Raw genomic sequence first — 27,961 nt, 5'->3', positions numbered from 1 at the left:
TTATAGACACCAAGTGCAAAGACTCTTGGAAGGTCTCCAGTAACACAATTTACACGGTACGTTTGGCTGAGAAAATTTAGTTAGCACACCGTCAAGATCCACAGGATAGGCTTGACAGATGACTCGGGCCAATGCTTGGCATTTTGCTGGGAGTATGAATGTTGTGCACACACTTGGTAGCGATCCTTGTTGGACCAGCTGTGTGTGTAAAAGCATGCAACATACTTTTGAACCTTTGGCATATACCGAGATTGTTTCATTGGTCTCATCTTGCGTGCCTACAGAACAATGCCAATGGCAGTGTAGTGATTGTCTATGATTCATCTTACAGGTCTAGCAGTCAAGTTTTCTTGGTCATTGAAGAACGGTGATAATCTAGGACATTACAGAAATAGTGTTGAACCTCTATGGTGGTACTTTGCTAATTGTTCAATAATAATTCCTTAATCATAAATCGCAAAACATATTAATGCGTAGCAAAAGGGACAGAGAGACGGTGAACATTAAATATAACTTTATCATACAGGCAAATTAATCATGTTGAGAAAGGCTTCTTGTGTATAATAATAATCACTTTAGTTACAATTATTTTAAGCATTTGCGATGATAATTGGACTTTCTAAAGAAACTAGGATATGGTCTACGATTAACGCGAGCACAGATACCTCCAAGATGGAGACTGCGAAAATAAAACATTTTTTTAAGTATTATGCAGTTCGTATAGCCAAATTTTGTTTAAAATGAAATCACAGTATAATAATTAAGACGTCATAAATTTTCAACATTTGAATAAACTAGCGATGACAAACGTGACCGCTACTCACATTTGGCGCTGCAATCGACAAAAAAAAAGTTCGCGCATGCGCGATGTCTACTTCTCAGTTCACGTGTAATGCGAGAAAAACATGGCGTCTCTCGCGGAATCAGTCGCGGTATCGGACAGCGGCGAGTATTTGGCGCATTCTAGCTCCGATGGTCGGTTAAAACTATGGGACACTTCAACGGGCCGACTCAAGCAAGAGTACACGCCGAGCGCGCACCTGTCCGCAAAGTGCACGTGCCTTTCCTGGGGACCTACGCGGCAGCAGGCCTTCGTAAGTTGTGCGGCCCATGTTACCGTTCCGGCGCGTGTGACAAGTGCGGCAAATGAGACGTGGTTTACTCTGCAAGTAACGCAGTCGGGGACTCGCTGGTGCGTCGATTGTCACGTCCGACGCAGCGTCGGAGCCGGCACTTGGCGCCGATCGTCGGTGCGTTTGTCGAGAGGCCATCGGCGTGATTTGTCAGTGCGACCATGTGCCTCTCGCATGCCAGGCGCCGTGGAAACTGCTTGCGCAGGATTCCTTGCTGGGATCTCGTTTGACTCCCGACGACTGCGCACTGCGTCTTGATCGTTCTATCTTCGCCCACCCCTGTATAAACCAGTGGTCTATATCGAACATATTGAGGGTATTGCTGCTGAAATGTGCGAATCCGTAAATTTCTGTGCGGAGTACTTCTACTAGGGGCTCTCGCTGTGCTTTGCGACTTGATCATGTGTCGTAATGAGGCTGCTCATTACGACTTGATCGCTCCAATCTGCGGCCACCCATTATATAGGCCTGTCTCGTGCCGGTCATGTGCGTACCGCTACCAAGTTGTGTGACCGTCTGAGTGTTTTTTTTTTTTTTTTTCCATTGCAGGCCGCGCACAAGAAGAAAAAGCGGCAAAAAACGACCGACGATGCTGGCGACGCGTTGTCGGAAGCAAGCCTACTGGCGATGGGGACTGCGGAGGGTACCGTTTTGCTGTACAGCTTATCCAGAGGAGACCTACACAGCGAACTAGTAAGTGATCGACGAAATTTCATTCCTATTTTTTTTTTCTTTCGAGCGAACTCTTTTGCCACACGTGTCAATCGTACGTTCGTTTCACTACTAACACGTTGCAACTTGTGAACGCAGTTGTTTCCACCTCAGACTGTGTTGCGCATTTATTTAGTGGGTCCACATTATGTCAGGCCTATCTGCAAGCTGCCGCGTAGTTTTGTGTTGTAGGTGTAATGTTGTGGCTATGTTGTTTACTAGCACTTCCATTAAGGTCGTAATATTCTGAATTGAGTGAGGTACATATATTGCAGGTCTAGATCGAGGGAATAGTGGTTGACAAGAAGTTGCTTTCATTTCTTTGTTTCTACATATGACTGTACGGTGTGTCAAAGACTCTGTAAAATAGAAAGTTCGGCTAGTTTGTTGTATGCATTCGCTGTAGAAAAACCTGAAGCATTCAGATTCGATGTGTAAAAGAAAGAAAACAATAGCAAGTTTCTTCTGTTATGTGTCTAAACTCATGTGCCCGTGTCGGAGCCTTTGTTCAAACAGGATGTCAAGTGGTGCACCTAACCGAAATTCGCTGTACAAAAATTGTCACGTTGGCGCAGTAAGCCAGTTGCATACTATGCCCTTAACTAGGAAAGTCCTCTATGAAGGAATGCCGCAATAGCGGGCGCTGTGGTATTGTAGCTTCATCGAACGAAGTTTTGTTCGGCGTTGTGTCAACGCATCGCTGATGCCGGCGTCATCGTGCAACCCTTGTCGTGTATCTCGAAAGTAGCTGCGCATTCCCATCATGTGCTACACTGTATGTGAACTTGTTGCAGACGGGAGGTCACACAGCAACTGTGAACGGCGTCTCGTGGCATGCCAGTTCGGACTCGCTGTTCAGTGTTTCCGACGACCAGCACATTGTTCACTGGAGTGTCTCCTCGTGCAAGGTTAAAAGGTATACTTACTGTTATCTTTGTTAGTTAAGCTAGAAGATGAAACTTGTAGGTCTGACGAAATTAGAAGGCACCAAGAAACAAGGACAAGAAAGGACAGGAGACACGGCACCAGTCCTGTCCTTTCTTGTCCTCGATTCTTTGTGCCTCTTTATTTTGTCAGACTCATGCACCGTCCTGCCCAAGATTGCATTTGAATCAAAACTAGTCTGTTCTTCCCATAAACATATTAGGTGTAACTTGTGAAAAAAAGCTTTTTACAAGGACCTGACAGCAATACAGCTGTACAACTACATTTGCTCGCTGTAATGTGGTGAGAAAAAGAAAATACCGTGGTTCAGAACCAAGACAAAAAAACAAAGTTTTCGGCTTTGTAAGGAACTTGCATATTGGTGCAATCTTTTTGGCTCATCAATATAAACACGAGTCTGCACTTGTTGGGAGCAACACTTCAGGTACTCATAACCTCCTCAACCTTCGCATACGCAGTCTTACCGATTATAGATTCAGATCACGTGCTTTGTGTTTCAAAGTTTTGAGCTGGTCGGGTAGTTGGTTGAGCAACTTCCAAAAGGCAGCGCAGAGTGGTTAGGAAGAAATTTCTGTACGCTTTCTTTCAAACCACTTCAATGCTTCCTTTTGCTAGACTTCATGTGTCCCATTAGATAAGGAATGTACTTCATAATGTTGAACATTTGCTGTGTGATGATAGCCATATGGCTTGCAGGACAGTTCCAACATCTTGTTTCGTTGTTACTGCCATAATATGATTGCTGTTCATAACACATTACAGTAATACCTCGTTAACTCGAAGTCGTAAAATCCAGGGAAAATTCTGAGATAAAAGGATTTTCGAGATAAGCAAAGGTGTGCTAATCACCGGAAGAAATGAGGGCTTTTGAGAAAAATCACTACTACTTACCGGTCCTTCAGTGGCAGTTTCTAATCTTTATTCTCGTGCAGGATTAAGAGAGAAATAACATACAAAAAGACTTCGATCGGCTGGGTTTTGCCAGCAAGGCTAGAGCGTCGGCCTTCTCTATCATCATTGCTGTGGTAATGGGAAGGTTTGCCGCTCTGGCATTTCGCAGCCATACCACCAACGCCGCTTCAACGTCTGGAAACTTCGACCCTCGAACCTGCTTTCGCCAAACTCTACTGAAAGCCATCCAGCACCTTCTGCTTGTTTTTCAGTACCGTCGAAAGCGTAAACAAAGGGATGCCGAATTTCTGCACAATGCTCGATTTCGCTCTGCCTCTTTCTCCACTTGCTTAATTAAGGCAACCTTTTTTTCTAGCGTTAAGCACTTGCACTGTTTTGGCGCCATGCTTGCCGCATTCGCGCTAAGTTGCTGCTCTTCACAGTCAGTGAAAAAACTGTACCGCTCGGTTAGCGCAAATGAACGGAAATCATATTTCAGGGAAAATCACGAGCACTGCAGTCACAGTGAGAGCAAAGTTTGTACTGTGTGGTGTGCGCAGACGAACGGAAATGACACCTCAGGGAAGATCATGTGCACTACACAAAACGAACGAGGCAAACTACGCCAAGCATGGGCAGGGGGCCTCCCTGCTCAGGGCATGTATCATGACGTGCCACCGGGTTGCTTGACAAAGCTGACATTTGGCCGGGCGGAGACTTCGCGCAATTTGCGTTTGCGGAAAGCATCGACGTAATAGCCGGCACGGCTAAATAATAAAAAAAAAATCAGAAGACTTCAACATGGCAGCATTGCACGAATCTTGTGAAATTGTCTGGTGGCAGAATTTTCGTTCCCCTCCAAGTCAAGATTTCGAGTTATTCGCAATCCGTCCCAAAAATACAAAAAATAAATGTTCAGTGCCGCGGAAATTTCGACTTAGCCGATTTTCCGAGACATGCTATTTTGAGTTAGCGAGGTTTCACTGTACGCCAAGAAAAGCAAAAACGGGTGGTTTGAAATTCATTTATAGTGGCAACACATAGCAAGATGTAACACATAGAAATTAAATGTATAGGACAAGTGCTAAAAAGTCTGTTTCGTTTTTGTGTTACTGTTTTGCTATGTATTACGGCTATTGATGACAACACTGTTGCCTTTTCAACATCATCGTAATGTATGTTATTGTGTTACTACAGTAATATCGCTGCTAGTTGGTTGAAATTTTGTTTTTCTTTTTTCTTTCAGGCTAAACATCATCTCAATTCTAAGCTGGCCCCTGACTTTGTACATGATGTTTGTAAAGAAATTAGTATTGAAAATTACTATTGTGTTTAATTAGTTATATTGTGTCATTGAAGCCTCGTGCGTGTATATTTATTGCATAAATACTAACAAAAACTTCGTGTTCTCTCCTTTCTTTGCAGCAAATGGAAAGCCGATCGTCATAGTGTCTACGCTGTTGCTGCCGTCGACGCCAACACTGTACTCACCGCCAGCAGCAGTATCAAGTGGTGGAACATAGACACGAAATCAATTGTAATGGTGCGTGACACCGTACATTACTTTACTAGTTGCGTTACCTGCGGTGCTGGCAACATTGTAGAGGATTTATAATTGGGCTCTAAAGGGTTTTGACAGAGTGTTTGAAAGGGACACTAAAGAGCAACGTTGACTTGGTTTAGATTGATAAGTTGCACTCTGAGAACTCTAATGCCATGTTTCACTATCGTAAGTTCATTATGAGCCGAAAAAATGAAGGTTGAAGTTTTATTTTTAAGTTTCGCTCTGCAATCTCCGCACGTCACGTCACTCGTTTCAAAATGTCTTTTTCGTGTTCTCACGACATTGGCTCTATGAAACTTTCCGAAAAATCGTATACTAGGTTTATGGCCCACACAGATAGCACTGCACTTCATTTTTGTCGATTACAAGCTGCGTAGGACCCAGTAGACGTCCCCTGAATCTTCTACGTTGCTGTGTTTAGTGCGGGAACCTCAAGGTGGCGTCTGCAACCGCACTTTATTTTCACGAGTTTTCTCGCTTACCATGCGTCGTCTCGCAGTAATAATGGCGTTTTTGGGATTGTGAAACTTCTTTGCTACACTCGTACCTCATTATAACAAAGTTGAATCTCACAAAAAGTAAGTTCTTTATATTCAAACTTCATTGTAAAGGTTATTCCTAACACTTTCTCTGTTGCAAGGCTGTTTTTTCTTTTCAGTTGCTTTGCTATAATCAATACTTCGTTACAATGAGGTCTGAGTGTAATACATGACACATTATTTTCCTCTTTAGGTGCCCCTTTAAAAACTAGAGTTTCCTGTTATGGTATTGTCAGTTTATGCCAATTTTGCACTTGCAGAAAGTGTGGCGAAGAGGGCTGCTCCTCATGTGTTTGTTCTTTCTCTCTTGCTGAGCAGAAGTTCACAGGTCACGTGACCGAGGTGAGGCACATTCTGCCTGTTTTCGTGCCCAGTAAGGACGGTGAAGAGAGGACCTACTTCCTGACGTGCGCGGCCAACGACCGGCAAGTGAGTGCGTGGTGAGTCCCGGGCTGTGTCTCATTCAAAAGTTTTTTGTTCAGAAAGCAGCGCATTCTTGGGCTCTAGAACGAACGCCCGATGAGCGAAAAGTAGGTCTGAAAAATGAATGTGTGTCAGTTGAAAGGGAAAACTTGCTTGCGTCATGTGAAAGCTTCGGTCTTGCTTACCGAGCTTGGTTAGTACACTGAGTCCCGAAAGTAGCGCGCGATGCATCTGTTGCTAGGCCACTTCTGCGGTTTTTCAACCCTTGAGGTTGAAAAAGTGCTTCTCTGAATTGGTGGATGGCATTTTATTTCTCTTATGCTGATGTTGCTGGGTACTAAAAGTTGATTTTGACTGTACCAGGTTGTGTGCAGGCTGGCCAAACTGATAGCTGTTTGAAAAGAGCTATACTGGAGCTATTCAGTGTAGAAAAACACTTTTTGCCTGACCTTGCATGTTGTTAAAGCATGATAACATCAGCTTGTGAGAAAAAAGAAATTTGATAGAGCCATAGGGACAGAAGTAAGCAGCTGTTAAACAGCAACAAGTTATAAAGGATCATATTTTTTAAAGTGATTTCTGCTTGCTTGCAATATATTTGTATACTTTAAGGTTCTAATAAACTCGGGTATCACAAAGCATATTGCCAAATATTTGTTCAGCATTACGAAGTGAGCATGTCTTTTTGGAGATTGGTGGCCTGTAGATGGAAAGTTGAAACCGACGACTGTAGCCACCTTCCAACAGCTGTGTTCTCATGCATTCCTGTATGCCTCTTCATCTCTGGTTGGCATTGAACTTTGTAGGCACCTCGAGAAAGGAGCCGGTTCGAGCTCGTTGGCCAACTTCGTGCTCTCAGAGGAAGCGGTACACATCAGCGTTTCACATTCGTCAGAAAACAACAAGGTATGTGGACAGCCGTCGTCGCAGGGAAAGGCATTGAGTTTTGCTAATGGTTCTCGTTGAATTTCGGTAATTGTTTTGAAACCGAGGCTCACACTGTCGTTCTCTTGGTAGACGGCGCACCTCTCGGCGGTGACCAAGTCCGGCACGCTACACATATTCGAGCTGCAGCTGAATGGGTAAGCAAGCCACTGCGTGAGCCATGGTCATTTACCCGGGGCGATTGCTATCAAACAAGTAAAGAAAAAAGGTGCTTGAGCATCACTGGCTCTTTAAAAGTTAACGCACTTTGAGACGCTTTGTACGCCTTTGTGTCGACAGCTTGTGCCTATGCAAGATCAAGACGCATTGAGGATTGAATGAATCGTTTTAGATGTGGTCTGCATTAAGCGTCATTCTCTAGTGTACTGTTGCATTTAATAACTTTTAAATGCCGTGCCTACTTCGATGGGCCATTTCACGTACCGCTTTCGTAAGCCATATCAAAAGTACAACTTTTCTTTCCTTGAAATGAACGTAAGCAAAAATGAAATTTTCCTGTTATTTCCAGCCCAAGAAATTTGATTCTATTTATGCATGACTGCTTTATAAATAGGTATCTAATTACAATATAGTATATAAAAAACATAAATGGCTGGTATATGACATTATTTTCTGCAATATTGAGTGCCGTAACGTGTAAATTTGATGCATTCACTGCGATGTCTTCATATGTTGCTTCTGAAGGGGTTAAAATTGTATGTGGGTTAAAAAGTGGCTTTGCTTTGATGGTTTCTTGGTGAAACATGATAAATCTCACCTTGATGATGGAATGTTGATAACCATAAGACGAACAGTGTAAGGGAACATGGCAGTGTACAGAAAATCAGCCGTCTTCTTGATAGAGGTTCCGCAAAACTTTGCAATTATAGCCCAGAAACGCCACAAATCAGTAGTTGAGGCAGCGTGCTCGGCCCCATCACGCCTTTTCGGTTGCAGTATGAGTGTGAAGAACAGTAGGAACCGGATGCATGTAACGAAAGTTAACTTACTGGAAAGGCATTACAATGCAAAGTGAGCATGTACCGTATTTACACGATTGTAAGACGACCCTTTTTTTCAAATTTGATAATCCAATGTTGGGGGGTCGTCTTAGAATCGAAATCGAACCATGTACCTTAGAATCCATGTATTGTCATCTCGAATAGTTTCCCGCTCAACCCAAAGCGCATAGTTTTCCGCGTGCTTATACAAAAGCTTTTCTTTTTTTAGCATCTACTGTGCGCATTACGAGTGCCTTTATGATGAGCGCACGGCTCTTGAGGGAGCACCGGTAATCGATGGAAGAGCCGCCGTAGGGGGGTATTGGTAGTTGACGGAAGAGCTCCTCTTTGTGATACAATTTTCTAAGCGGGCGCGTCGTTGCGTGCTCCTGTCGCTTGTGTCCACGACCGGCTCTCTCGAGTCACTTCTGTCTGACATGAGTGCCGTAGGCTCGAAAAACACTCGGCGCTCGTTTACGGCAGCGTTTAAGCGGGCTGCTATTCTTCATGCGGAGGAAACCAACAACTGTGCAGCAGGACGGAAGTTCGGAATCGGTGAATGTGTGGTGCGGAAGTGGCGGCTTCAGCGCGAGGAAATTTTCTCGTGCGACTCCAAGCGCCGTGGCTTTCGCGGGCCGAAGTCTGGCCGCTTTTCGGAACTAGAGGCGAAGCTTGCGGCCTACTCACACTTGACGACGACGTGCTGTGGGACTGCAGCAGCAATGACGGCAGCAGCAACAGCGAGGACGACTCCAGCGACGATGAATAATCCTCCGCAACCACGTGAATAAATTTTCCTTGTGTAAAATGCGCGCTTTTTTTTTTTTTGAGATGCGATTTTGGGGGGGTCGTCTTACATTCGAGTCGTCTTACAATCGTGTAAATACTGTTACGAATAAATATAGCACCTGGTACTATATAAACTCTTTATTCAGGGCGAACTTGTGCCCGTAAACTTGAAGCTAAAAATGGTCAGCCAAAATGTCTGCGCCCCTGACTCTAACTTCGTCGGTCTCCTCTTCTGCCCCTCGAGTCTCGTGCCAGTCCCATGGCGTAGCATCGTGGCGCGTGCAGGACGGCGTTCCATGGCGCGGCTTTCTTGCTACTTGCTTGACGGCTTTTACGAACGCGAATTGTGGTACGCGTCTTCTGCGATGGTCGAGCTGTGGCATTAGTCCCCCTCCTAGCACGCATCGCCCCGATGCGTAGAGCCGGCTGACAGTTTCTAAACAATAGGACTTCTCCTTGTGTTAGACGACGTTGTTCAGTTCCTGTCGTAGTACGGTTTCATACGTACTACATGTACAACTTCCGGGAGATTCCTGCGTCGTGTTGTGCATACTTGACCTTCAGGGATCACTTCGTAGTTTAATGGGCCTAGCTGACGAAGAACCCTGTAAGGGCCAAAATAGCGCCGCATAAGCTTTTCTGATAGGCCACGTGCACGTACAGGCGTCCAGACCCACACTTGGTCTCCAGGGGAGTACTGAACATCCCTTCGTCTTAGATTGTAACGGTGCGCGTCGACGTTCTGCTGTTGAATGATGCGGTTCCGTGCTAGTTGTCGCGCCTCTTCTGCCCTTTCTACATATTCGCTTATGTCAGGGTCCTCTTCATTCGTGCTGTTGACAGGCAGCATCGCGTCTAATGTCGTTATTACTGTCCGACCATAAACAAGTTGAAATGGCGTGAAGTGGGTTGTCTCTTGTACTGCGGTATTGTATGCAAATGTAGCATACGGTAATATGGTGTCCCAAGTCCGATGCTCGACGTCCACATACATCGCGATCATGTCAGCAAGCGTCCTGTTCAGCCTTTCAGTTAACCCGTTAGTTTGCGGATGGTATGCGGTAGTTCTTCTGTGGTCGGTGTGTGTTAGTTTCATGACAGACTGTACTAGCCTGGCAGTGAACGCAGTTCCTTTGTCAGTTATAAGAACTCTAGGTGCGCCATGTCGCAGCACTATCTGGGTCACAAAAAACTGAGCCACTTCATTTGCCGTTCCTTTTGTGAGAGATGACGTCTTGGCATACCGGGTCATGTAGTCGGTTGCTACAACTATCCAGCGCTTCCCAAACGATGACATAGGAAATGGTCCTAGCAAATCCATTCCGACCTGCTCAAACGGGACTTTCGGTGGCTCTATCGGTTTCAAAAGACCTGCTGGTTTTAGGGGTGGTACTTTGCGTCTTTGGCATTCTCGACATGATCTTACGTAATGCTGTACTGAATCCATCAATTTTGGCCAGTAATATCTGCGGCGGATTTTTGCCAAAGTCCTACTAATGCCCAAGTGACCTGCCGATGGGTCATCATGACACGCTTCTAAAATTTCCGCTCGCAGTGATGATGGTATCAGCAGTAGGAACGTTTCACCGGTGTGTTGAAAGTTTCTCTTGTAGAGAACGTTGTTGCGGAGGACGTAGGAACGTAGTCCACGGATGAAAACTCGCGGTACTTCGACTTGCTGCCCCTCTAAGTATTGAATGAGCAGAAGTAATTCTGGGTCCATTCGTTGATCATGAGCCATCTCCGACACATTCACAGCTCCAAGAAATGCGGAGTCTTGTTCATGCTCAGGAGACGAGTTCTGGATTGGTGCTCGTGACAAGCAGTCCGCGTCATTGTGCTTGTGGCCAGACTTGTAGACTACGGTGATGTCATATTCTTGTAGACGTAGGCTCCATCTAGCAAGTCTTCCGGAAGGATCCTTGAGGTTCGCAAGCCAGCACAATGAATGATGGTCACTGATGGCTCGGAATGGTCTACCGTATAAATATGGACGGAACTTACTGATAGCCCATATCACTGCGAGACATTCCTTTTCCGTAGCTGAATAATTATACTCAGCTTTCGACAGAGTGCGGCTTGCATAAGCAATAACTTTTTCTTCCCCGTTCTGCCATTGAACAAGAATAGCACCGAGGCCAACGTTGCTGGCGTCCGTATGAATGTCTGTTTTGGCATCTTCGTCAAAATGAGCAAGTATGGGAGGTGACTGCAAACGCCGTCGTAACTCAGAGAAGGCGTCTTCTTGCTCTTGGTGCCAGATGAATGGCACACCTTCCTTCGTAAGCCGTGTCAGTGGTTCCGCAATCTTGGAGAAATTTTCAACAAAGCGCCTATAGTAGGCACAAAGCCCCAGGAAACGTCGCATAGCTTTCTTGTCTCTTGGCCTTGGGAAATTTTCAACCGCAGTGATCTTATCCGGATCTGGGCGGACACCGTGAGAACTGACAATGTGCCCGAGGAACCGGAGCTCCCGGAACCCGAAGTGGCACTTTTCGGGTTTGATCGTAAGTGCAGCCATACGAATAGCGTTCAATACCGTTCTCAATCTCTGTACATGCTGCTCGAACGTAGTGGAAAAAATTACTACGTCATCCAGATAGACAAGACATGACTGCCATTTGAGGCCGGAGAGCACAGGGTCCATCATCCTCTGGAAGGTATCGGGAGCAGAACACAAACCAAATGGGAGTACTTTGAACTCGTAGAGTCCGTCGGGTGTCACAAACGCCGTCTTTTCCCGATCTCGTTCGTCGACTTCTATTTGCCAGTACCCGCTCTTTAGATCCAACGATGAAAAAAAGTGAGCATTGCGCAGTTTATCCAACGTATCGTCGACTCGTGGGAGTGGGTACACGTCTCGCTTCGTGACGAGGTTGAGTTTTCTGCAATCAACACAGAACCGCATGGTGTTGTCCTTCTTCTTCACCAATACTACCGGCGATGCCCATGGGCTTTTGGAGGGCTGTATGACATCGTCGTCGAGCATCTCCTGTACTTGCTTCTTTATCGCCTCCCTTTCTTTTGGAGCTACTCGGTATGGATGCTGACATACTGGTCTAACATGCCCTTCGATTACAATGCGGTGCTTTGCTACAGACGTACGTCCGACTTTCGAAGAAGAAGAAAAACACTCTGCGAATTCCTTGATCAACTCCACAATCTGGTCTTTCTGCAGAGATGAAAGCTCTCGGTCAATATCTATTTTCTCGAGGACACTTTCCACTGTTGAGGGCGTTGTAGGTACTTTTTCTATGGTGCAAACATCTGAGACTTGTACGTAGTCATGAAGTGATGCTATGGCTGCTCCCTTCGCCACATGCTGTACCTCGTTGGTAAAGTTAGTCAATAGCACATCAGTATATCCGTTCCGCAGGTTCACTAGACCTCTCGCCACACGTATTCCCTTTGTGAGCAGCAGTTCGACATTTCCATCAGCTAGTCCGGCATATTCACGAAAAATGTCGCTTTTCACAGAAACTGTCACGCTGCTACGTGGCGGCACTGTCACACCTTCATCCACAATACGAAGAGACGAAACAATTGGTTGCTCCGCATGACACACGGCAACAGCGTTCTCTGTAGAGAAAGAAACTTGGGATTTCTGCAAGTCGATGATGGCACTGTTTGCTTGCAGAAAGTCCATGCCCAGAATTGCCTCACGGGAACATTCAGGAAGAACAATAAAACTGCAGGCGTACACATGGCCTCTTATTCCCACTCTCGCTGTGCACAATCCTACGGGGCTGACTAAGTGCCCGCCGGCGGTGCGTATCTGCGGTCCGGTCCAATGAGTGAGCACTTTCTTCAGCTTCTTTGCGAGCATGCTACTTATTACTGAGTAATCTGCACCTGTGTCTATTAACGCTATGGTTTCTACATCGTCTATTCTGACTTGTAGCTCGGATGTCACGTCACCATTACTGCGCTTGTCCGTCGTTGTGTCAGTGTCGTCGTCTGATCCGGTTAGCGATGGAGGGTTTTCAGTTTTTCGAAAATCAGCGGCCCTGCCTCCACAGGTCGCCGGTTCTAGTTTTCCCGTCGCGGGCTTGGTGAACGACGCCTCGGGAAAGTAGATGATGGGTGTGGACTCGGCGACCTATTGCGCATTGGTGCAATCGACCGCGATTCATGTCGCTGAGTGTTTGGATAGGCATAGCGCGAAGACAAATATTCTTCGATTTCGTAAGGGCGCTCACCGTTACGAGGGCAGGGCGCATTCACTGGGAAGCCACGTAGCCCGACCCGACGGTAGTGGCATGTCCGATAAAGATGACCTGCCTCCCCACAGTGGTAGCAGAGGGGCCGCCGGTCTGCCGTGCGCCATACATCACTTTTGCGGGGTCTTGCTTCTGGCATCGGCGCTGGAGTACTGCGAGGAAAGGTCGGTGGCATAACGGGAGCTTGTGCAAAGCTCGGGCGTCTCATGTCTTGCCGTACGACTTGCGCGTATGACAGCTGTGGCTGAGGTTCCGGTTGCGTGTGGTGTGGCACCTGAGGCTGCGGTTGAATAATTGCTTGCCGCACTTCTTCACGCACAACGTCCGCGATTGAGGGCATCGCTGAAGGACTTTGAGGAAGTTGCAGTTTCTGGAGCTCCTCCTTAACAATAGCCCTCCCCATTTCCCGGAGGACGTCAACGTTGGTGGGGAAGGTTGTTGACTCCACCCTGACTGAAGAGACGCTGAAGTCTCTGTTGTACAGTCGCGCACGTTGTTGTAGCGTCCTTTCCATGGTCGTTGCCTCGGACCGGAACTCCGCCACAGTTCGCGGTGGATTACGCACCAGGCCTGCAAAAATTTCTTCCTTTACTCCGCGCATTAGGTGCCGCAACTTCTTCTCCTCGGCCATGTTTTGGTCGGCTCGGCGGAAGAGCCGTGACATGTCTTCTATGTACATGGCCACGCTCTCGTTATTCCGCTGGTTTCTCGCCTGAAGAGCAGCCTCTGCCTTCTCTTTGCGGTCCGTGTTCGGATAGGTTGCGATTAGCTCTCGTCGGAAGTCGTCCCATGACAGCATGCACGCTTCGTGGTTCTCAAACCACGTACGTGCCGAATCTTGCAGGGCGACGTAAACGTAACGAAGCTTTCGGGCTTCGTCCCAACCATTCAAACGTGCAACGCGCTCGAAGCCTTCAAGCCAGTCCTCGGCGTCTTCAAAGGTCTCACCGTGGAAGACCTCTGGTGTACGTGGCGAATCCACGATGAGGTGAGATGGAGATGGCATCGACTGGGTGGCCATCGCAGTGACGCTTGTGCTTGAGGTCTCGACAGGTCTTGATGAGTCAATTAGGGGGCCAAACTCGGGCTGCTCCCCACGTAGTCGGCGACTCGTGCGTTGGTGCACAGGTGTCAATTCTGCTGGCTCCAATCTTCTGGGATCTGGGCTTCTCCTTGCCTGTGGTGGGCTTGGAATCATACCCAGCACGTCCACTAGATTGTTACGAATAAATATAGCACCTGGTACTATATAAACTCTTTATTCAGGGCGAACTTGTGCCCGTAAACTTGAAGCTAAAAATGGTCAGCCAAAATGTCTGCGCCCCTGACTCTAACTTCGTCGGTCTCCTCTTCTGCCCCTCGAGTCTCGTGCCAGTCCCATGGCGTAGCATCGTGGCGCGTGCAGGACGGCGTTCCATGGCGCGGCTTTCTTGCTACTTGCTTGACGGCTTTTACGAACGCGAATTGTGGTACGCGTCTTCTGCGATGGTCGAGCTGTGGCAATACGGTAGTTGTGACAGCAAGTCTCATCACAAGGGTCTTTTTAGCAGTGCCCATTTACTGTGCAGTAAGTACGGCAATACGGTACAGTCTTGGGCGGCAAATGGCTATGCATTAGCGACTAACGGAGCTAAAGTAGTTTCACATCGTGGTAGTACACTCAATGCGGAATTCACTCAAACCTCATTATAACGAAATCACACCTGCCACAAAAATACTTTGTTATATTCGAAAATTTGTTATAAACATGTATTTGTAGCACTGTATTTATGACAATGCTGTCTTTCATTTACTTCGTTATAACTGATAACTCGTTACATCTGTGTTTGCTATATCGAGGTCTGAGTGTAGTACTGTAGCATAAGCAGTATTGTATCGCTGTCATTACTAAAAAACTCAAATGTTCTGCACGCTAACCGATGCAGCCCTCGAAAGGGTGCTGGCCACACGCTCATTTGTATGTGCCATTTTCCAACATCTGATGCTCGTTTGATTAAGGGCTAATCGACGATGAGCTGTTTCTGACATGGCAGTGCGATCTTTTAGTGGGGTGACTTGTCATTACGTTGTTTCCTGGATATGAACACATGACATTGTCGTTGCCTGGAGTGTTGCCCCGCTAAGCACGTGCATTATGGTCCCATTCCTGGCACGGAGGAAAGAAAAAGTTGGGAGCTAGCGTTGTACAATGTGGTAGAAAGAAAATTCAGGTCAGGCATCGCCAAGCCACTTTCCTGATAGGGGAGGGCTTCTTAATTTCTGTAGTGTTCAAGAGGTGTCGGGGGCATTTAACTGTGACCACGGTAACACACTACAGGCGCTGCAAGACGCCCATGCAGCCCAAGTACACGGTGCAGGTGGCCACCGAGACCCAGAACGGCCGGGCCCCCAAGCCACAGCCAGTGGCCATCCTGGCCGCCGCCTTCTGCCCCACCGGTGACCGCCTGCTGCTCTGCTACAACAACTTCCTGTTGCCCAGCTTCGAACATTTGGTGAGCAACCGTTTTTCCAGTGCGTTTGTCGTGTGCATGTCTCTTTTTGTCCTCGTCTATTTGTGCAGCAGATTATTTTTTGCCAGGAGCCAACTTGCCAATTCTACAATACTTCTGCCTGTATCCTTTTGTCACTTGTTTGCTTGCATTTTCAATAAATTTTTGTGAGTTAGGGCTCGAGCTACAATATGAGAAACGAAAAGGACAGTGCCTGCTTGTAGCACGAAGTCTTCAAGAAAAAAATGCGGGTGGTTCTCTGAGGATGAAAGTAATGTTGAAACATTTGCCACACTACACATCTTGAGCTACTGGTGAAACTAGCATGAGGACATGTACGGAAATGCGTTATTGTCGAAGCACACAGACACGTAGTGTACGTAGCAAAGCTTACAAAAATACAGCAAAACCTCATTGATTCGAACTTGGTTATCTCGAAATCCCGGTCAGTTCAAATGATTTCTGTCGTCCGGTATTTTGAAATACAAGTTTGAGGGGATAATTTGCAGCGGCGATCAGCACCAGCCCAGTTAATTATTTGAAAACCTTGGGTGCCATGTTTCGATTCTCGATTTTGCCGCGAATCCGCAGAAACTGCAACATTTAGGTGCCACAGGGCAATGCAGTGTAGCGGTACTAATGAGTGACAGAAGCACTGCGGCCACGCTTCTAGCAGCGCAAAAAAAAAACAAGAAAAAAAAGGCGGTCTTTCTGAATTTAAATGTGTGCTTGCGGAAACGGAGGTATGCTTCACTGCACCACAGTGGTGATTCGCGGGTTGCACGGTGCATGCTTCTCGCAACGTCAGCGTATCGTGATTTACCTATTCTTTCTGGGAATATTATGACATTAATAATGGTCAGTCTGATGCGATTGACGGTTTCTCCAGAAATTGGTGCACTTGCACTTCTGGCGGAGTTCTTGTCTGCAACAGCTACTTCAAAAACTGAGTTCAATAACTTCAGTGATCTTGTTTTCTAGTCAAAACACACCGCAAGTTCTGTCACACTAGCCGTTATGAAATTCTTTATTTTACCAGATAAAAAAAGGCAGTTGGCATCATGACGTGCTGATGGTGTAAGAAGCAAGTGGCATGCTGCCCCGTGTTATTACTGTGTCGCAGTGAAGCATGTCTTCCTTTCCAAAGTCGCACATTTTAGTTGACCATTACTTTTTTTTATGTCCCTTTCGCTGGCAGCAGCAATGCCCACCATTCACCCATGTTTGTAGCAAAATCGGGCCAGGGTGTGGAGGCAAAACATAGCACTTGGAGTTGGCATGGCAAATGACCGCCTCTGGCTACATTCACCAATTCAGAGTTCCTTGCATCTAACTTTTTGTATGTGTTGTTAATTCAAAAACCCACTTAATTCAAAGATTTTTCACAGTCCCAGTGACTTCAAATTAATTAGTTTGTACTGTATTTGTTCATTAGCGTCGTCTCACAGAGTAAGGACACGTGATGGGGAACTGAGTGATAAAGAAGGGCAAAGACATGGACGGCTACTTATTCCTCGCATTCATGAAGCTTCGTAATGTTGAGATTTTGGTTCAGTAAGCTCAAGGGGGCAGACTGGTTTTAGACAGTATTTGTGTTTATTTCTTCAGTGATCTTGAACAAACTGTGCAGGATTATGCATTTTTTCTGCTGATTTAAAATATTCAATTAGTTTTTCTATATCTTGTCTTGTTCCTGAGATAACTTAAGTTCACCCCTTATTGTTTAAGGCCACCATAGAAAGAAAAGTGTTCAATTAAAAGTGATATTCAAGATGTGCCAACATAAACTAATGACTATAGATTAAAAGTATGCAACAGTTTTTTGTTTTTAGCCCCTTCTTGGTTATTCTACAGCAAAATTAACTATCCGTTTTCAAAAGCAGTTGGAATTTTGTTACAATTTTGATGAGTAATTAATTAAAAAGGCTTGTGCTCTAAATTCTGCTCCCATACTTGTATTCTACACACATACAGGTTTTCATTGCAAAAAAATTATTGTTGTACCTGCCCTAGCTGCAGAGATATTGAGGCCTCAAAATTGAACAGTCGTAAAATCACTTTTCTGAGAAAAAAAAAATGGAAAAAGCTGAAAACACACAGCTTCTTCAAAAAGCAACAATAATGGTGCACATGTTTTTCAATCTTCATAAAGGTGCTCATAAATTCGTAGCAGATGTTCTAACACAGGTGCCGGCAAATCATAAAGAAGCCTCAAAGTCGGTTCCCCATTTTTTTGCAGGTTCTGCATGTTAACAGCACCAATAATCTGGGCAGTTAGAGTGACATTACAAAAGTATTACCACTTCCTGGTGTGTGAAAAGTTCGCTGAGAGATGTAAAAATATTTGCAGAAACCAAGTATGTCAATTTTAAAAAATGAATTTTTTTGGCACTTTTTAATCCCAAAGACCAGTCTGCCCCCTTAATGCTGGTACGTAGCAATTATGACAGTTTGCAGGGTAGTTGTGAACTCTGGCTTTCATGGTTGCCCGCTTTAGTTTGTCTGGTGCAGTGTGGGATTGAGGTCGAGACAGATAATATGCAAAAGGTGGGTATTCCACCAATTAGGGGGTATCAATGATGTAGTGAGGGAGCATTGGTTACCCTGTAGGTGTGAAAAACAGGGACCAAAATCGACCGGGCACTCATTCATCACACGCTTGAAATGTCAGGGTCATACGGACCACCCGCTATCGCGGTTAAAGGCCCTACAGGTTGATTTTGTCAACCGCAAATTGGCTTCTTTCCCACAGCTTGCACGAATGAGTAAGTCGTGACTAACATTTTCAATCGCGATCGGGCTCAATGGTGTCACGTGTGATGATATTGACGTCACGTGTCGTTTGTTTCAGAGCATCGCGAAAGACCTACGCGAACAAACGTGGCTGGTGCGGAAGGTGAAGCCCGCAGTGTCATTCACGGTGGAGGATGGCATTTCCCAGGTGAGCAGCGGCATTTGTTGCTTCCGTGGCTGGGTTTAACTATTGCGGCTAGTAATAATTAAAATTACCGGGGTTTAAAGTCCCAAAACCACGATACGTTTCACAAGAGTGGAAGCTTGGGCTAGTTGGTGTGTAGTCCTATTTGCAAGTTTTTTCAGCACGCGAACATAGGGAAAGAGGGGGACAAGGTAGACAGAAAGAGCGCTGACAAAAAGAAGGCCATAGTACTAAGCAAACGGAAACTGGGCCCGGTCACCGTAAATTCTTACCGCAGCCTCCGCGCGCGCTTAGCGCTCTGCATGGAGCGCGCGATTGTGTCCTCGCCAAGTGCGCTTCTAGTTTTTTTGTCGGAAAAATTGAAAGTACTGTCAGTTACAAATTTTAGAAATTCATTACTGCATCATGCAGATGCGGCCAATAGGTGCCAAAATAATGGGTTGATTTTGGTAGGAGGCTACATTGTGAAACACATGGTGGGAAGACTGGGACTGGGTCAGGAGTGGTTCCACATTTTTGTTTAGCATCCCAGTTTACCACGATTCCTAAGATAATCTCTAAGTTCTTTGGATTGTCATAATGATTACTAAATAATAATGATATGATTACCAATCTCTCTAAGATTGCCATAATGTTGAGTATCTTGTAGCCCCCATTTGAAGGTTGAGCACTGTTGACTAACCAATCATTGAGTTTCTTAAAAAAAGTGCCTTTGTGCGACTGTTGGGTAAATGACTGCTCTTGTAGCGATGAACTCGCCCTTTTCCTCAATGTGTGGAAAACCATTCAGTATTGCCCCATAATTGTGTTAAGATTTGCCCATTAATTAGAAATTTACTTATTCGAAAGCTCTTTACCTCGTTTTTCACTTTTCATGCGTTCATTTTCTGACATCTCATGCGTTTGTGTGTGTGGTTCAGGTCAAACAACCGGTGAAACCCACGAGGGAAGTGACCTCACTCGCTCCCGGTCATCTAGCGCCCAGCGCCGGCAAGCGTAGGGTGCAAGCAGGCTCGATGGGGCAGGTGAGATTTTTAACGAAGCGTTTCTTGGGGCTATTTGCCTGGAAGACCCCAGATTTCTGACAGGTCCTCTCGATTGTACGGGCATAGCCATAAATACCCCTCTAATCCGCCCTAGCCACAGCCCATATAAAAGTAAATAAACACAGTAGACTCAATAAACAGAAATCTCTTGATCGGAATTGCTTCTTCCTCCTCTAACATTGTTAGTTTCATACCTAAATTTCACACCCCTGTCCATTTCTAAGATACGGAACTCCTAATACGCTCAAACCCAATGCTGCGTGGCTGTAAGGAGGTTCAACTTTAGAAAGCTTGGGCTTCCTGAAGGCAGGCTTTGGAAAAACTTAAGCTGAACTTGTCGAGTTGGCCGGCTGCGTTGTTTGCGCGGTGCCGTGACATTTTCGTGTGGCGCAGTTGCCTATGGAGGAGAGGCTGCTGGCCGTCACACAAGCGAGCGGCAAGGAGCCTCCGCGAGCGGACAACCTGTCGCAACTGCTGCTGCAGGGCCTGCAGAGCGAAGACCCGAGACTCCTGAACGTAAGGCCCGCCGTTTCGTGCTTGGTGCGAGTTGTGACCCGTGTTGCTCAAGCGCAGTGTTTACTTTGTATGGGGGCTCATGTCCACTGTTCAAGGGGCCACGGCACCTTCATGTTGTAGTTAGTTTAAATACCGCCAAGCAAGAGTTGGTACTGTGCTCACGCGTTGCTGCCAGTGAAGTCTCTTGGTGGGAGCGAGGCTACTCATGTGCATGAGGATGAGCTCGGTCTCTTTAGGGGTGTGGCACAGCCATGGGCGGTCAACTCTCGCGGAAGGTCAGTGGGAATGGCGCTGCGGCTCGTTCCCATGAACTCCTGTGGCGAGTCGAACGACGGCAATGTCGCATTCATGGTACTCTGCATGTGATATGTGTGTGTATTGCATTAGCATTATGTTGGGTTATTTAGCATCTTATGTTATTCATTGGATTCAGTGGAGAGCTCGTTGCGTAGAAGCTGTTAAGTCAACGCGTTTGTTGCACTATGATGCGACTGTGTTCGTTTGTCTAAAGAGCAGTGCACTTCGAACCACACAACTCCAATCTGCGATGGTGATGCGAAAATATGCAATAAAAATAAAAGAAAGCTAGATTCCTTTGTGCTGTGGTGCCAGTGAATAACATTTGGCAGTTCGACAGGCTGCCAGTTGAATCTTGCTAGCTGTGTGCGACAAGTCAGGTAAAATCTGAGCGAAGACTGCTGAATGTGAGGGCCAAACCTCAATTTTGGGAGGTCCACTGAGACACTGTGTCTCATACGTAATGGGAGCCTTGAATAATGCTGCTGGACGGCACCGCAGCCCAGCAGGAATGGTGAACTTTGTTTCAATAATTTCATTACTGTTCAAATGTATAGTAATAGTTGTTTCATGTCATTAGTTCTGGCCAGCTGTAATGTATTATGCAATTTAATTATTTAAAGAGCTTTTTTTTTACACCCCCGAAAGAAGCAGCTCGGCAATTCGTAGAGTACACCACGGCGATTACGTTTTCCGAATATTGCAGCGCCGTGCGCCGTGCAGAGCCTTTGTTTCGAAAAGCAATGTCCTGGTCATTTCCTTCACTAGACCACTCCTCCTTTCAGGTGCAGTGACGCAAAGTCGCCGATCAGCGACTTGACGCAGCTCATCGATCGATCTAAACCAATCACGACGACGGGCTACACGTTCACCCCCTTCGGAAAGAGAAGGGCGGCAAGGCCGCGTGAAAATTTGAAACCAACTGACACCGATGTTCTAAGCCCTGTAATTTCCTTAATTTCTTTCCGTATTCGGGAAATTCTTATGGCAGCATGTTCACAAAGCACAAGTGCACATATTTCTCTTCATAACAATTTTTGGACCTCAGGGTTGTTTACTGGCTCATTAAAGAATATTATTGAAAACTAAATATGTAGCTATATAATTTAATTGATTATTAGGACCAACTTTAACATCTCCGGATATTTTTTTGCTTCCTACTTGAATATAACATGCACATCTTCATTGCGTCTGATCCAAGTAAAACTTGTCGCCACCAGTGTCAATATCTTAGTGCCGTCCAGTGGGCCGAAGCCACTGTTTCGTACAGTACCCGACGATGCACTCTGCGCTTTACAGCTTCCCCAGAAATAAAGGAAAGGATCTTCCATGTTTCAGAGCGTGCTACAGCGGACGGACGAGACGCTCCTGCGAAACACGGTGCGGCGGCTTCCGTTGTCCAGTGTGCTGTCTTTGCTGAAGGAGCTGCAGCAGCGTATGCACAGCCGAGGTTCTGGGTGAGTTCGATCATGGCCTCAATGTTGTCACGGTTTTTGTTTTGTTTTTTGTGTTTTAAAGGGGGCACGAATCACTCCTCGAACTTCGTAAGAAAATGCATCCTACGAATAGCAGACGCTGCTACGAACACCTCAACCTAATCTTGCAGTCGTGCGGGGCAGAGACAGTTTTGGGGCAGAGTACGAAGTTAGCATTTTCCTAGGTGCCCTCTTTGTGGCTCCTGCAGTTTTAGATCAAACAACAGACATACGAAGCTAATGATATCTGACTGTACGACACACACCTATACCTATCTTTCTTTTGCCTTCAAAGTACTGGGTGTATTTTATGTGAATGCAAAGAATGGGAGGAAGTATCCCTACCTTTCATGACATTGTCCGCTGTGTACAGAACGTTGTCCATAATTTTTCCTTTTTTGCTTGCTTGCAGTGTGTACCCTTACATGAAGTGGACCAAGACCGTGGTTTCGACGCACACCTCCTACCTGATGACGGTCAGCCTACATTGACACATTTATGTCGCTTCATGTTACCGCCTTCTTCCACTAAGCTAATCAAATGCATCATCATTGCACACCTTCCATAAATGATCAGCGAAAATTTTCTAGAAGTTCTAGCGTAGTTTTAAAAAAGAGCAATCAATCTACTAAGTTGGTCTGGTTGAGTCGTTCACCAGCGAGGATGTCTGACGGAGAATGTTCTCTTTTTCTGCAGTGTAAGGAAGCCAACACGCTTCTCAACCCATTGCTCGAGCTTCTTGAAGCTCGCACCGAGATGTTCGAGAAGGTCTGCAGGCTCAGGGGCAAGGTGGACCTCATTATGGCACAGGTATTTTCTTCAATTCCCCCACCCCGTTCAAGAGCAGGCATAAAGGAGTGCACACCTTAGACTGGTGTCATAGGGGCATAGTCGATAGTGCGCGCCCTAGACTGATGTCATAGATGCGTGATGATCCCGTCATCAGAAAACACGAGTGGGACCACTTCTTTAGCAGTGGAGTTCGTTGGCTACCCTACTTCGGCCATCTGGGCGGGGCCTTGGCTGCCTTCGTAGAAGGCTCCCTAACAACCTTTGAATATACAGAAAAAGAGTGTATTACGCTTAGAGTGTATTACCCGTCTTTTTGGCACAGTTCGTGACGGCAGCAATCTGTTCGAGTGATGTCAGGGGAAAATGAGGACTTGTTTGTTCCATATAGTACGAGAAGTGTCTGTTGGGAATCGGCTCCCACCCTGCTTTGCCAGGCAGTCGCACGCACGTTCTGTCTATTCTCGCATGACTCTCGTGCGCGATCAACTGATTTCACATCATTTTGTGCATTTTCAACTGCGCACGTGGAGATAACAACGTGTAGCTGAAAAACGTGAAACCCTGATAATCTCAACGCTTAGTGCTGGCACTTTATGCATGTGTTATGAAGGCCTCGCCGCGGTGGTATAGTGGCTAAGGTACTCGGCTGCTGACCTGCAGGTCGCGGGTTTGAATCCCGGCTGCATTTCCGATGGAGGCGGAAATGTTGTAGGCCCGTGTGCTCAGATTTGGGTGCACTTTAAGAACCCCAGGTGGTAGAAATTTTCGGAGCCCTCCACTACGGCGTCTCTCATAATCATATGGTGGTTTTGGGACGTTAAACCCCACATATCAATCATCAATCAAGGTGTTATGAAGAAAGAAGGGATAAAGAGGAGGTAGTAGCACCTGTAGGAAGGGTAGTGAAGGTGGCAAAGAAGCTTTGTCTTTTGAACTCGAAGTGGCTTAGGAGCCCTTTGTTTACGTCCATAGCCTTTTCCAGCTGCAGCCACTACATTATAAATATAACTTCGGCTTTGACCAGTGCAATGGAAGACCTTGAAAAGCCCTTGATTAGTATTATAACCTTATTTGTAGTAGCTACAACAAAGCTGCTGTATGCGTGTGTCTTGATACATTCGAACCCCGCTACAATGAAATGGACGGGCACAGAAAAAATTTTGTTGTCGGGAAATAGAAAAAAATATGGCTTACCGTAATTACTCGAATCTAACGCGCACCTTTTTTCCGGTTAAGCGAGTTCATAAATTGCATGCGCGTTAGAATCGGGTTCGAAAAAAAAAAAATTATTACGGTCATTCTATTGCCATCTGCATTTCCAAAATGACCGCCCCCTACGTGTGTCGCCATGGCGTGTCGGCCATTTCTGCCTATGTGTTTCCCATGTGCGGCACTTCGTACGTGTGCAGAGGAGTTCATAATCTTGTAGTTCATTAGCATCGACGGCATGGAAGGGCCAACTCGAAAAACTCGACGAGTGCACCACGATGCCGCTTTTAAAAGAAAAGTCATCGCGTGTGCCGAAACGGACGTAAATTGGGCCGCATCGCGGTCGTTCAGAGTTTCCGAAACGTGCGTGCGGGACTGGCGGAAACAAAAGCAGAAGATTGTCGACATCAGAGGTTCACGCAAAGGCTTCAGTGGACCACAGCAGGGTCGGTTTCCGCAAATTGAAGAGCTGCTCGCCGAGTGTGTGTTTGAGCACCGAGCGGCACAGCGGCCCGTGACGACAGAACTGCTCCAAGTGCGGGCTATGCAGTTAGCTTTACAAAAAGGGCTAACGCGGAGCCAGTTCAAAGCGAGCAGGTGCTGGCTAACTAACTTTAGGCTAACTAACTTTAGGCTTTTCCCTCCGAAAGCGAACGGGCACGGGCCAAAACTTGCCGGAGGAGTACGAAGAAAAGCTTAACAGTTTTCAGAGGTTCGTCTTAAACTTGCGGCACAACAACGGTTACCTGCTTGGGCAAATCGGGAATGCCGATCAGACGCCTTTTTACTTCGACATGCCTGGCACCATAACCGTCGAGAAGAAGGGGGCGAAGCAAGTTCGCATGCTGACATCGGGCCATGGTAAAACTAGAGTGACGGCAATGCTCCGTTGCACGTCAGGTAGGCACAAGCTTCCCCCGTACCTCATATTTAAACGGAAGACGCTCTCGAAAGGAGTCGTTTTCCCGAGTGGTGTGATCGTGCGGGCCAACGAGAAAAATGGGTGCGCGTTGCAATCGATGTCTTACTTTTTTTTTTTTCGTTGTGGAAACCGGGTGCGCGTTACAATCGAGGGCGCGGTAGAATCGAGTAAATACGGTATCTGAGCTAGCAAAAGAAAGGAACTTCTATTCCCAAAATTAAAAAAGTGTCGGCTGCTTTCTTTTCTTTCTCAGCAGTGTCAGGGCGCGATTGTCACCTATACATATTGACGTCATGTTGAAAAACACGCTAAAACAACGGCCGCTACGGCTTTCGTGAATGAACCTAGCAGTTGTACTAACATGCTTACCATGCTTACACCAGCTGCTGTCCACCGTCGAAGTGTATCTGACGATGGCGAGATAGAGGCATGGTATTGCGGACTAGTGACGTTTGCTTTATTCTATGCTGTTCTTATTATCCACCACTTGCGGCTAGCCGCTCTTATTAGTTGCCACACAAGCCAAGTACGAACAGAACAAGAAGCATTGAAATCAGAAAAGGCATCTTTCCGCTGTTGCACCCAACAACCTACGAGCTGCATGAAGGCAACCGTGAACTCAGCGACTGAGTTTTAACTTCGGATCGTCTGCGGCTCAGAAGCAAGCCAGTGACAAAAGCTGAGCAGTCTCATTGCCATTGCTATCGAGCAATGGCGGCCTCCATGCTTGGTCAACGCCTCCTACAAAAATGCCTGGAACGTCGCTTTCTTTTTCAATGGGAGCCTCCTTCTGCGTGTTGCGATCGGCTGCCGTTTGAGACCGCTTGCCTCTGTACCCTTACAGTATATTGGCAGCTGTTCGTTCTTTAGGAGGTGTTGGTTTGGTGAACAGCGGGGGTTTCTAGTTGTTCCAACACATGTTTTACACTTCGTCGATCTATTTTCGTGTTCTGAAGATACGTGAAAATGTGTAGATTGTGTTGACTGCTTGGCATGAATTTTCTGAGCCTGGAATCACAGCTTGAAATTTCGTTGAAGCGGAACGGCAGAAGAAAAAGTGTTCATTGTGGCGAGAGTATTTATGCATTGACTCCTGTGCACTGCTGACGGGGAACAGATAATTTTTCGTTGTAGCGGGGTTCGACTGTAAACAGTTTAAAACATGGCTCGCCCTGTCATGCGCAGGTGGCAACAAGGCACGAGGATGTGGAACTACCGACAGAGCCGCTGTGTGTCGTGAACGATGGTACGCATTTTTTTATGCTAAATTAATTTAAATGTTTGTTTTCTACCAAGTGCCTCACTTTGCTGCAAAAAAATAGTACTTGATACTAAGCTTGTTTCTGTTCGTCCCCTCCTTCCTCAAAGACTCGTCAGACGATGACATGGATCAGGACGCAGAGCACTCGGAAGACGAGAGAGAAGAGGTCAGTGTGCAGAATTTTTTCGGGGTCGCAGGTGTTTGTGTCGTGGCACCGTTTTGCACAGGCGAATAGCGCGGTAGCTCATACCTTTACTTGGCGATTAATTTTTTACATTTCTTGATCGATTTGGTTAAACATGCTGAGTTTATGTATACCCTCTTTTAATGTAACCTGAAGGGACCAGGCAACTATGTCCCATTTAACAAGAGTTTCATTTACCGAGAGTTGAACACTGCCTAGAATGTGAGGACCAATCATATCAGAGGCAGTTGTTCCTTTTAAGCGGCAGTTCTAATTAACAGATTTCGGTTTACTGAAAGGCTACTGTATTTGTGTACTCATATCAAGTATACAATCTTTTTTCTAGTATAATGTGTACTTTTTCAAGTACGAGATATTTCATGGGCTTGTTCGGGAGTAAGGTTTTTTTTCTAAACTAAGCAAGTTACAAAGTAAATCAGGATAATGTTTCAACATGGAATCCAAATGCTGCTCAGTACAACAATGTGGATGTTCTAAACCAATATGAACAAAAGTTATATGTTGAACATTTGCAAGAGAATTAATGTAAAGCTGGGATTAGTTTTAAATTAAAAAGAACCTGTACTTATGAATGGGACACTATTCTATATTGGTACTCCAAGTTTTTAAATATCTGCATGCCCCTCGCATTTAATGCTTTCCTCTGTGGTTTTGACTTGGTCAAGCAGCATCAGGGGTAGTATGTTCGCGGTGCGACTTATCTTAAATTTGTATCTCGTCACTCTTGCAACACGGTTTCTTGTATTTCTGAGTTTGTTTCCCATACGGACTTCTAAACTTTACCTAAAGTGTCACTGAACCTTGCCTAATGATTTCAGAATAATATGTGGGAACTGTCGGATGGCGACGAAAGAAGTAGAAGCGAAGCCGATGACAACTCCGCTATGGAAGATGGAGAAGCTGATTCAGTGGAAGGAAGCAGCCAAGATGAAGACGAGGATGACTGTTCGGACATCGCATGACAGGCGCACACGTGCCATGTACAGATCAAAGACGTCTTGTAAAAAATATGCAACTGTCATCGCACCAATTAAAGAAAAGGAGCCACACATCGGGCATCTGTTTCTGTGTCATGTTTTTCGCTCGTGGAGGGATGCTGTTGGTGTATGTTTGCGCCACTGTGCCAAAGGAAAAGTTTATACTGCTCACTGCAGTAGGCCGCTATTCTCAATACTGTCATAGTCTGCCCTTTTGTGAAATTCCACAATGGCGGCGTTTTAAGCCAATCAAAAAGGCCATAGTGGTCAAGTGGGCTAATCGGTACCCGCAAGGTGGTGAACAAGATGACACGTCTAAGTGGAACCCCCTCTCTAAATAAGAGGTGTTTGCTTGCTTCGAGATGTAGCGGTGTGTGTGAAAATCTTGTATGTCTGGCCATAGTGTTTTTAGATGTAATGGAGGCAACTTCAATGTTTAATTCACACAACAAAAGGTAATGTCCATATTTCGACTGCAGTGACGGCAGATAGGTATGCACGTTTTTTTGTTTGTTTTTTTTCTCGCATGCGAGAGCTTTGTTTTCGTTAAGTTCCGTACCAATCTTGCTGTAACATGACATTGACTTGATAAACTTGGGAGGCTTCGAACGCCTTCTTGCTGAAGGCGCGGGCAACTCACACCAAAACAGAAAGCTTGGTACCGTCTCGTACGCATCTCAAAATTTTAATCAGT

General features: G+C 46.0%; 1 protein-coding gene across 1 annotated transcript; it reads left to right on the top strand.

The window, feature by feature from the left end:
* Positions 1-879: 879 nt before the first annotated feature.
* Positions 880-27,346, top strand: LOC119167033 (WD repeat-containing protein 43). Its single transcript, XM_037418439.2, has 17 exons — positions 880-1,094; positions 1,683-1,826; positions 2,639-2,760; positions 5,106-5,223; positions 6,102-6,223; positions 7,013-7,112; positions 7,224-7,288; positions 15,458-15,632; positions 18,481-18,570; positions 19,488-19,592; positions 20,007-20,129; positions 21,765-21,883; positions 22,314-22,377; positions 22,598-22,711; positions 26,010-26,070; positions 26,193-26,251; positions 27,109-27,346. Exons 1-17 carry the CDS (start codon positions 906-908, stop codon positions 27,250-27,252), a joined length of 1,914 nt encoding a protein of 637 aa, XP_037274336.2. The 5' UTR covers positions 880-905; the 3' UTR covers positions 27,253-27,346.
* Positions 27,347-27,961: the final 615 nt, after the last annotated feature.

This window comes from Rhipicephalus microplus, chromosome 6 (assembly GCF_043290135.1).
Source record: "Rhipicephalus microplus isolate Deutch F79 chromosome 6, USDA_Rmic, whole genome shotgun sequence".
NCBI lineage: Eukaryota > Metazoa > Arthropoda > Arachnida > Ixodida > Ixodidae > Rhipicephalus > Rhipicephalus microplus.
This window is presented reverse-complemented; position numbering and strand designations above follow the sequence as displayed.